This window comes from Neoarius graeffei, chromosome 6, assembly GCF_027579695.1.
Source record: "Neoarius graeffei isolate fNeoGra1 chromosome 6, fNeoGra1.pri, whole genome shotgun sequence".
NCBI classification, from domain to species: domain Eukaryota; kingdom Metazoa; phylum Chordata; class Actinopteri; order Siluriformes; family Ariidae; genus Neoarius; species Neoarius graeffei.
Genome location: NC_083574.1, coordinates 68,676,929 through 68,691,958, shown reverse-complemented (window position 1 = coordinate 68,691,958; position 15,030 = coordinate 68,676,929). Strand labels below are relative to the sequence as shown.

The window sequence follows — 15,030 nt, the reverse complement described above, 5'->3', positions numbered from 1 at the left end:
GCTCGTTGCTCATTTTAACATCATGGTTGTCCAGCGCTCTGTGCTTTAATGCTTGGCGTGATGTTCCGAGCGATGTTGCTCGGTGGCGTTGTGGCAGCTGTGCAAGCGGTTTGGGACACACCAGCGCTCTGCATGGCGGTGCTTCTGTGCTTGCTTTGTGGATCCATGGCGTGGTGTTCGAGCGATGTTGCTGGCGGCATCATGGCGGCTGTGCTGGAGATGTGGGACTTGTTTTCATGCGCCTTTTGGTGGGACTGTGGCCACTACACCATTGGAATGATATCCTGACCTCTATTTGGTGGACTTTTTTTTCTGCTTATTATTGTAAAGCGACCTTAGGTTTTGAGAAAGGCACTATATAAATTGAACATATTATTATTATTATTATAGATAGTCATACTTTTTTTTTGGGGGGGGGGGGTACAGAAATGAGGGTTCACCCAGGACACCATACAAACTAGAACTACTACTGAAGACTACATGTAGCTTATCAGCGAGATGGATCTAAACTAACTGATGAGAATAGGAAGAATAATCGAGTAGGAAGAATAGAAGAAAAAGGGCAGTATAGACCCCCTTGCATGTGACATCATGAATCACATGATAATTTCTCTTGAGGGACAACCAGACAATATCTTTCCTGTAAACAAGTCTGAATTTTTCTTACTTATGGTTCATTTTTTGTGCTGTTTTTAGTTGTTCTAATTGTTCAAATAGAGAAAAACATAAAAGTCATTACCATCTCTCTGGAACTTTATTTTAACTTTTGATTGTGGCTTAGGAACTTGACGTGAACATTTCTTTAGAAAGGAAATATCTCTGATCCAGGAGTAGGAGCTTTTTTCACAGCAGTAGGAAGAACCCAGTATGCCTTTTTAACTGTAACCATCAGTAAATCCCTTTGTTTCACTCCAGACTCAATGGAGCACTTGCATGTGACGTCACAGCCGATCCAGATTGTGACAGACGCCATCTTGTCGGTCAAACGCCATATTTCCGCCTTCTACTTCTACTTCTGGTTCTACTTCTGCTTTTACTTCTACCTTTTCTTCTGGAAAACCCTACTATATACAATTCTACTACAACGGCTGCGGCTACAAGCTCTCCCTACCTGTGCATGTTTTTTATGTTTTTTGTGTGTATTTTTGCGTGTTGTTCGTCTGTACCGGACTTCAATATCCACTACAACCGTATGGACTTACTGGACATTGGTTTCCAGCAGAAAATGACGGTTTGTAGCGATTTCCATCGCATGCACAACATTCCGGACAAGATAGCGAGACCAGCGGGGTCTCCGTGGATTGTTATCGGAAGCAAAGCAAAGGAGGCGGCGTCAGGAGCGGAAGCAAAAGCGAGGCTGCAGAGCCGGCCTGTTGACTAAGCTCAGAAAACAGCCACTCAAATCTCCACTGCCAAACCTCTACCTCTCCAACGCCAGATCCATGGTAAACAAGACGGACGATTTGGAATTACAGCTGGAATTACCTTATTCTATTCTATTGAGGTATTTCACTCACGTGACCAAGTCATGTGATGCTGCCATTTTGGACGGCACGGCTCGAATCAGTTTGAATGCGAGGAAGGCGACAAACGAAAAACATAAAAGAAAAAGGAGCGAGATGCAGAAAACACCTTCACTATCCAGCGATGTAGGGCATTTACAGGGCGAGCAGAGGGAGAGGTATTTGCAAAAATTGAGGTTAGCAGGCTTAGAGAACAACGTTTACCTGCTTCCACCAGGATTGTTCACTGACGTACGGAAGTACACGAAGCCCTCATCTTTACCTGACTTCGGCCCACATGATCTGTACACCTATGTTGTTAAAAACCCATCGCCATACACAGGTATTGATCTGAAAGCGTACAAGAGTTTGGATGCCTACAAATATTTTGTGTCAGGCTGGGTAACATGCCTACATCAGCGGGTCGTCCCTGGAGCCGGTGGTCGCCATCTGATTACAGCTAAGGTTTGTTCACATTTTCATTTACTTTCGGTCCTCAGGATAAACAAAATGTTATTAAATGTCATTGAAATAACTTCTTAGTCTGTTGAGACATGGCCCATTATAAATTTGCTGTTACCAGGCAATGACTAAGAACTGTATTATTAGGGTCGGTGTAGTTGTAGCAGTGTATTAGCAACTAGCTGTTAGCACTAGCTAATGTCAACATCATCATAGCTGGTATGTTACTGTAGCAATGTTTACGTTCAGTCATTTGGATGACTGTTAAAACCTTTCAGCCTCAAGTTTTTCCTTTACTGGATTTACTAGTTTACTGAGCCAGCGCGCGCTAGCCGGCAAGCCGGGAGCCAGCGTGCGCTAGCCGGCAAGCCGGGAGCCAGCGCGCGCTAGCCAGCAAGCCGGGAGCCAGTGTGCGCTAGCCAGCAAGCCGGGAGCCAGTGTGCGCTAGCCAGCAAGCCGGGAGCCAGTGTGCGCTAGCCGGCAAGCCGGCCGGCCGGCCGGCGCGCGCTAGCTCATTAAACTAGTAAATCCAGTAAAGGAAAAACTTGAGACTGAAAGGTTTTAACAGTCATCCAAATGACTGAACATAAACATTGCTACAGTAACATACCAGCTACTGTTGTTGACATTAGCTAGCTTGCCGTCCAAAATGGCGGACACCGGGGCGTCACGTGACCCTGTGACGTCAGGTGAAATACCTCAATAATCGGCTGGTCAGTGCTATACTCAATACTTAAGTGACTTACCCGTCCAATGAGGATTGTTTTTTTTCTTGTTTACAAGATGCCACATCTGAGTCACTGACAAATCCTGAATTTCTGTAAAGATAACTGTCCAGAGATTTATAAGCACACAGTGCTTCACCACTGAACAGCAAGGGAAAGTTGATGAGGTAATTATACACGTCTGGGTATTCCGCTGGCAGTTCAACATCCACTGACACGGTCATGAAAACTACGTCCGGTAAGCCATAAGGGTCACTAATCTGTAGATCGTTTATTTTAGACATATATCTAGTTATCTGTTCATTAGAAAAATGAGCCGTGTAGTCCGTCGGTTGAAATTGATCCATTCTGTACACGAGTGCAGCAGTATTCAGCTGTGTTTTTTACTGACAAGATGGCGGCTGTGTACTTTCCGGTCACGTGACTGCAAGATCTCTATAGCCAACAACAACGATGCTTTGTGAGAACAGCTTTCTCCAAGGCCTGCCAGACAGTCGCAGGGTGCAGCCGCAATCTTGCCAATTAGCCTAACCTGCATGTCTTTAGACTGTGGGGGAAGCTAGAGCACCCAGAGGAAACCCATGCAGACACAGGGAGAACATGCAAACTTGTTGGTCACTGGGCTCAAACCCAGGACCTTATTGCTGTGCGGCAACAGTGCTAACCACTACACCATCATGCTGTCCTTCGTACATGCCACTGGAAGCTTATCATAGTGTTATTAGATTAGATTCACTTTATTCATCCTACATCGGGGAAATTTACGTGTTACAGTAGCAAGAAAATGTCAAACAGATAACAAATAAAACTGAAAATAAAAATTAGACAAACGAAGGATTAAATACAGAGGGCTATTTGCATTATTTACTGTGAAAAAGTATAGAAAAATTGCCTTATTGAGAGGCTCGGAAAAATTGCACATTACAGGTAGACTCTGTATACAGTATATATGCACATATATACATAAATTATATATATATATATATACATAAATTATATATATATATATATATATATATATATATATATATATATATATATATACACACACACAAGTATGCATAAAAATAGTTTAAGGCCTATATAATTGCACATAATAATTGCATCAATGAGAGATGGCAGAGGTAGTAGTGGTGAAGTAGTGCAAATATAACGACAATCAGGTTATTGGTGCTACGTTACAATTTGTGGGTGTTATACAGTCTGACAGCAGCAGGTATGAATGACCTGCGATATCTCTCCTTCTTACACCGTGGGTGTAGCAGTCTACTACTAAAAGAGCTGCTTAAAGCCCCCACAGCCTCATGTAGGGGGTGAGAGGGGTTATCCATGATTGAGGTCAGCTTGGCTAACAACCTCCTCTCACCCACCACCTCAATGGAGTCCAGAGGACAGTCCAAGACTGAGCCAGCCCTTCTGACCAGTTTATTAAGTTTCTTCCTGTCCCTCTCTGAACTTCCACAGCCCCAACATACCACAGCGTAGAAAATTGCTGATGCTACCACAGAGTCATAAAAAGTCCTAAGCAGTGTCCTGCACACACCAAAAGACCTCAGTCTTCTCAAGAGGTGGAGACGACTTTGGCCCTTCTTGTACAGAACATCTGTGTTGTTAGTCCAGTCCAGTTTGTTGTTGAGGTGAACACCCAGGTATTTGTACTCCTCCACGATCTCAATGTCCAAACCCTGGATGTTCACTGGTGCAATTTGAGGAACCGTCCTTCTGAAATCGATCACCACCTCCTTTGTCTTGCTGGCGTTGATGCGCAGGTGGTTCAGTTCGCACCAGGCGACAAAGTTGGTAATGACCTCTCTGTACTCCAGATCGTCCCCCTCTGACACACATCCAATGATGGCTGTATCATCTGAGAACTTCTGAAGGTGGGAGCTATCCGTGTTGTAGCTGAAGTCAGATGTGTAAAGTGTAAAGAGGAAAGGAGAGAGCACTGTACCCTGTGCAGCCCCTGTGCTGCAGACTACCACATCAGACACACAGTCGCGGAGCCTCACATACTGCGGTCTGTTAATGAGGTAGTCGATGATCCATGCAGCCAGGTGGCAGTAGACACCAGCTCCCTCCAGCTTCCCCTTAAGCAGTGATGGCTGGATTGTGTTGAAAGCACTGGAGAAGTCAAAGAACATGATTCTCACAGTGCTCCCAGTGCCCTCCAGGTGCAAAAGTTACCAGTGTAGCAGGTAAATGACAGCATCATCCACACCAATGCCCGGTCAATATGCCTTTCTTTTATATCCATTCAACCCAACACTTCTTTTCTGATTAATGCTCAAATTCTTTTCAACTGTTTTTTTTCTGTTCTTCTGACAGGCTTTAAGACATTTATCCTAATGTGCATGTTACACCAGTCTGAGGCATTTGCATAGAAGAGGCATTTTCACACACTGACTGATTGACTGATTTGTATTGCTGAAGTGTACATACAGTTGTGGTCAGAAGTTTGCAAACAGTGACATGAATGTCATCTTGGATATGAATGTCATGGCAATATATGGGCTTTCAGTAATTTCTTTGACCTGTTCTTTTTCTGTGGTAGAATGTACAGCGTACACCTTTAATTAAAAAAAACCCTAGAATTTGGTGCACAAGTTTTAATTTTCTTTGGGTTTACTGAAATCAACACAGGGTCAAAAGTGTACATACAGCACACCTAATATTTGGGCAAACTGTTTCTTCACAAGATTCACCTTGACCAAACATTTTTGTTTACCATGAACAAGCTTCTGGTTGGATATTTTACAATTCTTCATGGTAGAATTGGTAGAGTTCAATTTTTTTTTTTTCTTGGCATGGACTCGACTTATAAGCATGGTCCATATATTTTCAATAGGGTTGAAGTCAGGACTTGTTTTAAGCTTAAATGTTATCCTCTACAACCAGCTCTGATGCATGCTTGGGTTCATTGTCCTGTTGTAACTCCTAAGTTCCAAGTTGTGTTCAAGTTTATAATGGTTTATGCTGAAGAATTCTGAGGTAGTCCTCCTTCTTCATTATTCCATCCACTTTGCAATGAACCAGTTCCACTGGCAGCAAAACAGTCCCAAAGCATGATGATCCTACCACCACCACCAGTTGGTACGGGTACAGTGTCCCTCTGTACATGGTGGACATTGTGGCCAAACAACTCAATCTTTGTCTCATCTGACCATACAGCTATCATCCAGAAGGCTTTTTCTTTGTCCATGTGGTCAAATTCAAACTTTAGTTAAGCTTGAAGGTGTCAATTTTGAAGCAAGGGGTTATTTCTTGGATAGCAGTCTCTTAGTCCATGGTGATCTGAACTATAGACAGTGATCCATCAGCTTCCAGTTCATGGCAGGGCTGTGCCATGGTGATTCCCAGGTTGTTCCTGACCATCCAAACCAATTTCCTTTCAGCTGAGGGTGACAGTTTGGGTTTTCTTGAAGCAAAGTGGCTTGGCAAAGTGACTACACCTCACAATAACTTGGATACAGTTGTTTGAACTGATCTTGGAATTTGCAGTTGTTTAGAAATGGCTCCAATAGACATTCCGGAGTTGTGTATATCTGTGATCCTCTTTCTCAGATCTGCACTGAGCTCTTTGGACTTTCCCATTGTACTGTGTGTTGGTCAATCCAATGAGTGCTGTAAACAAACCCTTTTTATGAAGGCACAGAGAAGCTACCAGATGTAGTCAATCATGATCACTAACAGGAAGTTAAGAGACCTCAGCCTTGGCAAGATAAGAGACATTTTGGAAGTTTCAGCACCTCTGAATTAATAATCTAAGTGATCGTATGTAAATATTTGACCTTGTATGTATAATTTTGACCCTGTGTTGATTTCAGAAAACCCAAAGAAAATTAAAGCTTGTGCACCAAATTCTAGGGTTTTTTTTAATTAAAGATGTATGCTATACAATCATTCAGCCGCAGAAAAAGAACAGTTCAAAGAAATTACTGAAAGCCCAAAGATTGCCATGACATTCATATCCAAGATGATATTCATGTCACTGTATGTAAACTTCTGACCACAACTGTATGTAGCAGTTGCTCGGTACATCCATACTCTAGGTGGCAGTACACATCTAAAAATAATGAGTGTTCTCCAAACAATGGTGATTGGAACCCTGATTTTTTTTTTTTAATTTTCATTTTTTAGACATTATTTATTTATGAAATCAAATCGACTCTGGATGGCCTTTCTGTTTCATCATGTATAGCAGTAAAATACCTGGATATGATTTTTAATTCCAGTCTTTCATTTGAAGCTCATGTACAGTGGTGCTTGAAAGTTTGTGAACCCTATAGAATTTTCTATATTTCTGCATAAACATGACCAAAAACATCATCAGATTTTCACACAAGTCCTAAAAGTAGTTAAAGAGAATTCAGTTAAACAAATGAGACAAAAATATTATACCTGGTCATTTATTTATTGAGGAAAATGAACCAATATTACATATCTGTGAGTGGCAAAAGTATGTGAACATCTAGGATTAGCAGTTAATTTGAAGGTGAAATTAAACTCAGGTGTTTTCAGTCAATGGGATGACAATCAGGTGTGAATGGGCACCCTGTTTTATTTAAAGAACAGGGATCTATCAAAGTCTGATAGTAGGGTTGGTTGGCAGGGTTGCAAGGAGAAAGCCACTGCTCTCCAAAAAGAACACTGCCCCTTGTCTCCAGTTTCCTAAAGATCATGTGGACAAGCCAGAGGGCAATTGGAAAAATGTTTTGTGGACGGATGAGACCAAAATAGAACTTTTTGATTTAAATGAGAAGCGTTATGTTTAGAGAAAGGAAAACACTGCATTCCAGCATAAGAACCTTATCCCATCTGTGAAACATGGTGGTGGTGGTAGTATCATGGTTTGGGCCTGTTTTGCTGCATCTGGGCCAGGACGGCTTGCCATCATTGACGGAACAATGAATTCTGAATTATACCAGCAAATTCTAAAGGAAAATGTCAGGCCATCTGTCCATGAAATGAATCTCAAGAGAAGGTGGGTCATGCAGCAAGACACAAGTCATTCCACCAAAGAATGGTTGAAGAAGAATAAAGTTAATGTTTTAGAATGGTCAAGTCAAAGTCCTGACCTTAATCCAATCAAAATGTTGTAGAAGGCCCTGAAGCAAGCAGTTCATGTGAGGAAACCCACCAACATCCCAGAGTTGAAGCTGTTCTGTATGGAGGAATGGGCTAAAATTCCTCCAAGCCAGTGTGCAGGACTGATCAACAGTTACTGGAAATGTTTAGTTGCAGTTATTGCTGCACAAGGGGGTAATACCAGATACTGAAAGCAAAGCTTCGCATACTTTTGCCACTCACAGATTTGTAATATTGGATAATTTTCCTCAATAAATAAATGACCAAGTATAATAGTTTTGTCTCATTTGTTTAACTGGGTTCCCTTTATCTACTTTTAGGACTTGTGTGAAAATCTGATGTTCTTATTCTAAAGGGTTAAAAACTTTCAAGCACCACTGTAGACTAGGATAACTAGGATAACCAAGATAACCTTCTTTCATCTCAGAAATATTGCTAAGATAAGAAATATAATGTCACTACACAATGCAGAAAAAAAAAACTAATTCATGCAATTATTACCTCTAGGTTAGATTATTGTGGTACCTTACTGAAGTAGGTGCATAAACAAGCTTCAGTTAGTCCAGAATGCAGCAGCAAGAGTTCTTTCTCGAACCAGAAGATATGACCACATCACCCATATTCACAGTGCACTGATTCACAAACAAATTTTGCATTGATTATAAAATACTACTACTAACTGATGAAGCACTGAATGACCTACTGCCACTGTACCTGAGCAAACTTATGGTCTTTCATGACCCAGCATGCCTACATGGATCAAAAGGTGCAGGCTATTTGTTGGTACCAAAAATAGTGAAGGATACAGCAGGGGACAGAGCCTTCTCTTTCAAAGCCCCACAGTAATGGAACAACTTTCTAATTAGTGTTTGGGACTGAGACACAGTCTCAGTGTCAAGTCTTGGCTGAAAACATTTGTTTCATCAATCCTTTTGTAAATGGCATTTTACAAGGTAAAGAAGCAGCTCTGCAGGGTTCAGAGCTACCCCTACTTATCCAGACTTGTTGCTGGTAACAGTCTGAATGGTCCTTTTCATCTTTGGTCAAGAGCATATGACTTCCATTTCTTTAAAAAAAAAAAAAGGACCTGATACTGATTCATCTGAAAACAATACATGTTTCTATTGTGTGATGGTTCATCCCAGATGCCTCTGAGCCAAGCGAAGTTGACAGCACTTCTGGGCACAGTTAACATTAGATTTCCTTTTTGCATGATAAAGTTTCAACTGGCATTTTTGACTGTAACTCTGTCTAGTGCTTGACAAAGGTTTGCCAGAGTAATCCCAAACCCATGTTATTATATCAGTGATAGATGAATGACTATTCTTGATGCAGTGCTGTTTGAGGGATGAGAGTTCATGGTTGTTCAGTTTAGCCTTGTGACCTTGCCTTTTATGCATTGAAATTCCTCCAGATTCAATGAATCATTTTTATGATATTATGCACCATAGAGGGTGAACTATCCAAATCCCTTTATATCCTTCTTTGAGGAACATTGTTTTTAAATATTTTGATCATTTTATCATGCATTTGTTGACAAACTGGAGATCCTCAGCCCAACTTTGCTCCTCAAAGACTAGGCCTTTCCTGGACACTGATTTTGTATCAAATCATGATTACAATCCCCTATGGACATCATCTGTTTCAATTCCTATCATTATATAATTGTTTTATCTCATTACTAGCCCAAAATAGGCCTGTCCCAACATTTTTTGGAATGTGTTGTAGTCCTGAAATGCAGGAATGGATGTATATTAACAAATGAAATTAAGTTGACCAGTGATAATAAAGTTGGCAGTAATAATCTGGGTGCTTCGGTACCATCTGCCAGACATCAGGAACGAGAACAGTGCATGTGATGGATGTGACTTGTCCTGTACGATGCTGTTGGCATGGCAGACAATGTGCTTTTTATCGAATTGGGAGATGGGTGGGAGACTTGCAAACTTGATGCTGTAATTTGAGCTGTGCTGAGCAACACAGTCATGCATCAGCAGAGTAAACAGCAGCAAGTTGAGCACACAACCCTTAGGGCTGCCTGTGCTCAGTGTGAGGTCTCAGGGGTGTTGTGTCCTACAGAGACCAACTGGGGCCTGTCAGTCAGGAAGTCCAGGATCCAATTACAAATAGAGGTGTTCATGCCCAGCAGGTCCAACTTCTGTGAACCAGCTTTTGTGGGGTTATTGTGTTGAATGCTGAACTGAAATCAATAATCAGCATTCTAACATAATTGTCCTTTTTGTCCAGGTGTGAGAGGGTCAGGTGGAGGGCCACTGAAATGGCATTGTCTGTTGTGCAGTTTTGTCAATAAGCAAACTGTAGGGGGTCTAATTCCTGTGGCAGTTGTGTTTTCATGTGCCTCAATATAGCCCCTCAAAGTACTTTATGATGATGGGCATGAGTGCTACAAGCCAGTAGTCATTGATATGGGACACGGTCAACTTCTTTGGCACTGGCATGATTTTGGTGGTTGTATGAGCCAAATTGAGCCTTGAGTTGATTTTCATTGTTTCTTTGTTGTTATTGGTGTGTGAGTGTGAGTTTGTGTCTGTGTGAGTGTTTCTATATGGCCACAGGTCTGTCTGCCCCCCTCTAGAGGATAATTGGGAGGCTAAAGCTGAAGCCCAAGGGGGAAGGCCTTAAGAACTGGAAGTCACAGCATCTGGGTGTGGCTGAGAGAGCAAACAGTCTTTTGACCATGTCATGATGTGTGTGTCATGTCATGTGAAGCTGCCATAGAGAGACTGACTCTCAGTTTAATTCTTTTTTTTTTTATTTTATTTTACAAGTCATCTGTAATAGCCTACGTTTTGTGACAATAAATGGTCACTGGACTGACTGGATCAATTTCTACTAATCATCTTTCATCTGCATGCATCAAGACAAATCCAACACAGTTACCAGTAGTAGCCAACTAGGGAACAAAAGGGGAAACTGAAAAAGCTGCTACAGTGGTCTTGAGGCAGACAGGTATCACAGCTGTGGTCAGGGATGTATTGAAGATGTCTGCAAGCTGGTCAACACATTCCCTGAGCACCCGGCCAGGTATATTGTCAGGGCCCGCTGCTTTTCATGGATTCACTCTACGAAGATTCTTCCTGACATCAGCAGCAGAAAGACAGCGCATGGTTGTTAGGAGAGGGGGTCATCTCCTTTGCTGGTTCCCTGTTTTGTGTCTCAAAATGTGCAAAGAAGTCATCAGGCTCACTGCTGCTGTATTAACAGCAGCTGTACTCACAGCTTGATGTGTTGGCTTATAGTCTATAATAAATTTATGTATGTAAATTTACATCTGGAATTTATATATTTCTGTCAAGCTGCTTTGTGACAATGTCCATTGTTAAAAACTCAATACAAATAAATTTGAATTGACATGAATTAGTACCAACACCCATTGCCAAAAACAAAATCACAGAGATCACACTTTTTTCCATGCTGTTTGATGTGAACATTACCTGAAGCCCTTCACTTGGATCTGCATGATATTTTTTCCATATTCCGCTTCTGACACATGATCGGCTGATTAGATAACTGTATGGATGTGCAGGTGTTCCTAATAAAGTGGACAGTGAATGTATATTCTTGATTATGTCATATTATTTTGGAAGAGTTGCTTAGACTTTTTTTTCATCTGAAAATGTGTATACTAGTCAGTCAAACTGGAGAATTAAATAGATTTGAATATCAGGCTTTAATTTACCATATTTTAAAGGGTACTTGACAATGAATATTTGATTCTATTGCACTGCCAACTAATCTATTAATTGTATTAAAATATTCTCATTTTGATACTGTATTTAAGCACTACCTAAATCAGTGATAAAAAATAAATAAAAAGCCATATATGTAAGCACACTGTAGTAAAACTATCAAAATCCCTCCCATGCCAGGACCTGGTCTTCCCAGGCAGTCTCCCGTCCCAGTACTAACCAGGCCCTTAAGGCACATTGGGTGGTGCTGACCTCTATTTCTAAACCCCTTGGTCTCTCACCTATGATATAGATGGCAGAAGGTACAATTTTCAGGATAGACATGCTAACCACTAGCCCAGCTCGTGGGAGTAAAAATATAGTGTAATCAAAATAAATAAAATAAATAACCAGCTAAGTAGCTAGAAAACCCAGGAAACCAGAACAGTAAAGTTGTTTTCTCATCATTATTTAAATCTATAAAGATGTCTATTGTCTTACCCCACTAAAGTGCAGAGCTGTACCTGATGCTACAGCCCCACACACTGTACTCAGTTTTCCACCAGTTAATAGATGCCAGTGATTGAGGGAAGGTGCATGACTAAAGCTGTCCTTTAGCTGGGACAAGAGGGGCATGAGGGCTTCATCACAGTATCGACCTCCCCATTCTGGATCACACCTAATTAATAGGAAGAGAAACATAATAACATGGTAAAAAGAAAATGCAATGTGTGGTCTAGCCTTACAGAGTGCACTATACTCCTGCATCTCAAACAATTGGAATATCATGAAAAAGTTCAATATTTTCCATTAGTTATTTAAGAAACTGAAAAGCTAATGTATTCTAGATTCATTACATGTAAACTAAAATGTTTCCAACATTTTTTCCATTTTAATATTAATAATTATAGCCTACAGAGCATAAGTAAGTAAGTAAGAAAGAGAATATTTCATTTTGAGTAAAACAGTATAAATACTGTGCATCTCTTGGTCTAGTTCAATACATACTGTACAACCACAATCATAGGGAAGACTGCTGACTTGACAGTTGTCCAGAAGACAATCAATCATCGACACCCTCCACAAGGAAGGTAAGCCACAGAAGGTCATTGTTGAAAAGGCTGGCTGGAAAAGGTGCACAAGCAACAGGGATGACCACAGCCTTGAGAGGATTGTCAAGAAAAGTAGATTCAAGAACTTGTGAGAGTTTCACAAGGAGTGGACTGAGGTTGCTGTCAGTGGAAAAAGAGCCATCATGCTCAGACATCTTCAGGAAAGGGGCTGCAATTGTCACATTCCTAATATCAAGCCACTCCTGAACCTGAGGCAAAGTCAGAAGCATCTTACCAGGGCTAAGGGAGAAAGAACTGGACTGTTGCTCAGTGGTCCAAAGTCCTCCTTTCAGATGAAAATAAATTTTGCATTTCATTTGGAAATCAAGGTCCTCAAGTCTGGAGGAAGAGTGCTGAGGCACAGAATCCAAGGTGTTTGAAGTCCAGTGTGAAATTTCCACAGTACATGATGATTTGAAGTGCAATGTCATCTGCTGGTGTTGGTCCACTGTGTTTTATCAAGTCCAAAGTTAATGCAACCACCTACAGGAGATTTGAGAGCACTTCATGCTTCCATCTGCTGACAAGCTTTATGGAGATGCCAGTTTTCTTTTCCAGCAGAACTTAGCACCTGCCCACAGTGCCAAAACTACTACCAAATGGTTTGCTGACCACGATATGACTGCGCTTGATTGGCCAGCCAATTTGCCTAACCTGAACCCCATAGGGAATCTATGGGGCACTGTCAAGAGGCAGATAGAATAGAATAGAATAGAATACCTTTATTGTCACTATACCCATGTACAATGAGATTAAAAGCAACTCCAATAACAGTGCAAACAGCGTGTGGGGGGGGAATAAATAATAATAATAATTAATAAATAAATAAATAAAAAGTGAGGGTGTAAGGTGCACAGTCCTGAGGCGTATGTGTTGTGTTTCACATTATGGAGTGAGGCATTGCACATTATAAAGTATTGCACAGGGTGTAAGGTGCACAGTCCTGAGGCGTATGTGTTGTGTTTCACATTATGGAATGAGGTATTGCATATTATAAGTATTGCACAAGAGAGTCATATTATAAAGTATTGCACATTATAAATTATTTCACGAAGAGAGTCACATTATAAAATAAAGTATTGCACAGGGGGCTTAGACTATAAAGTCAGAGCATATTCGAGTTCAGGGTGGTTATGGCTTTTGGAAAGAAGCTGTTTTTGAATCCATTTGTTTTTGTCCTGATGCACCTGTAGCGCCTCCCTGAGGGCAACAGGTCAAACAGATCAAAGCCAGGGTGGGAGTTGTCCTTGATAATGTTCTTAGCTCTGCTAAGGCAGCGGGAGGTGTAAATGTCCATCAGAGAGGGGAGAGGGCAGCCAATGATCTTCTGTGCTGCCTTTACTACTGTGATACAGTACGTCAGCAGGCTCTCGATGGATGAGCGGTAGGTCAGCAGCAGGTTGGAGCTCAGGTTGTGCTTCCTGAGGACTCTCAGGAAATGTAGTCACTGCTGAGCCTTCTTAATGACTGCTGTAATGTTCTCTGACCAGGAGATGTCAGCGGAGATGAGGACGCCGAGAAACCAGAAGGTGTGGACCCTCTCCACATACTCGTTGTTTATGTAAAGGGGGCCTAGGTCAGTGCTGTGCTTCCTGAAGTCAACGATAAGCTCTTTGGTTTTCTTGATGTTCAGAGTGAGGTTATTCTCTGAACACCAGGCTGCCAACTTCAGGACCTCCTCTTTATAGGCTGCCTCATCTCCCTTTGAGATGAGTCTGACCACTGTGCTGTCATCAGCAAACTTGACGATAAGGTTGTTGTTGTGGGTCAAACTACAGTTGTGGGTGTAGAGGCAGTACAGGAGAGGGCTCAGCACACAGCCCTGTGGAGAGCCGGTGCTTAACGTGCAGGTGGAGGAGAAGTGGGGGCCAAGTCTCACAGTCTGGGGCCGGTTGGTAAGAAAGTCCTTTATCCAGGCACATGTGAGAGGGGGGAGGTTGAGAGTGTCCAGTTTACTGATAAGGATGTCCGGGATTATTGTGTTGAAAGCTGATGTTAGATTTAACCAGTCTCTTCAGTGTTGAATTGTTAGATTTAAAGCTGCATTAAGTGATTCATGTTAGTTTTATAGCTGCAGAATGTATTTCATGTTAGCCTTATTGCTGCACAAGGTGATTCATGTGTTAAGAATTTATGATTTTAATATTTTAGCTTTTCATCCTTTAGCTTTTAGATCCTTTACTATTTTAAACTATTTCAAGAAGGCATTAATTCCTAATTCATGTGACCTTCTTTGACTAGACTTCGTAGACTAGACATAGTATCTGTGTTTAGAAACTCCATCACTATCGTAAGTACATATTGCCCTGTGCTATATCTGACCTGAAGGGGTGTATATAAGCAATGACCTTTAAAATCTGTCTGTACCTTGCTATCATGTCATATCATCAGAAATATGTCATTATGTTTATGATTGATTCAAGATTTACACACACATACTGATGGAGATTATTTG

General features: G+C 41.4%; 1 protein-coding gene across 1 annotated transcript in view; it reads right to left on the bottom strand.

Moving 5' to 3' along the window:
* LOC132888311 (reelin-like) overlaps positions 1-15,030 on the bottom strand; it is a 1,389,809-nt gene that overhangs the window by 265,006 nt on the left and 1,109,773 nt on the right. Inside the window, 1 exon segment of the mRNA XM_060924376.1 lies at positions 11,965-12,142. Coding sequence (XP_060780359.1) covers positions 11,965-12,142 — 178 coding nt within the window.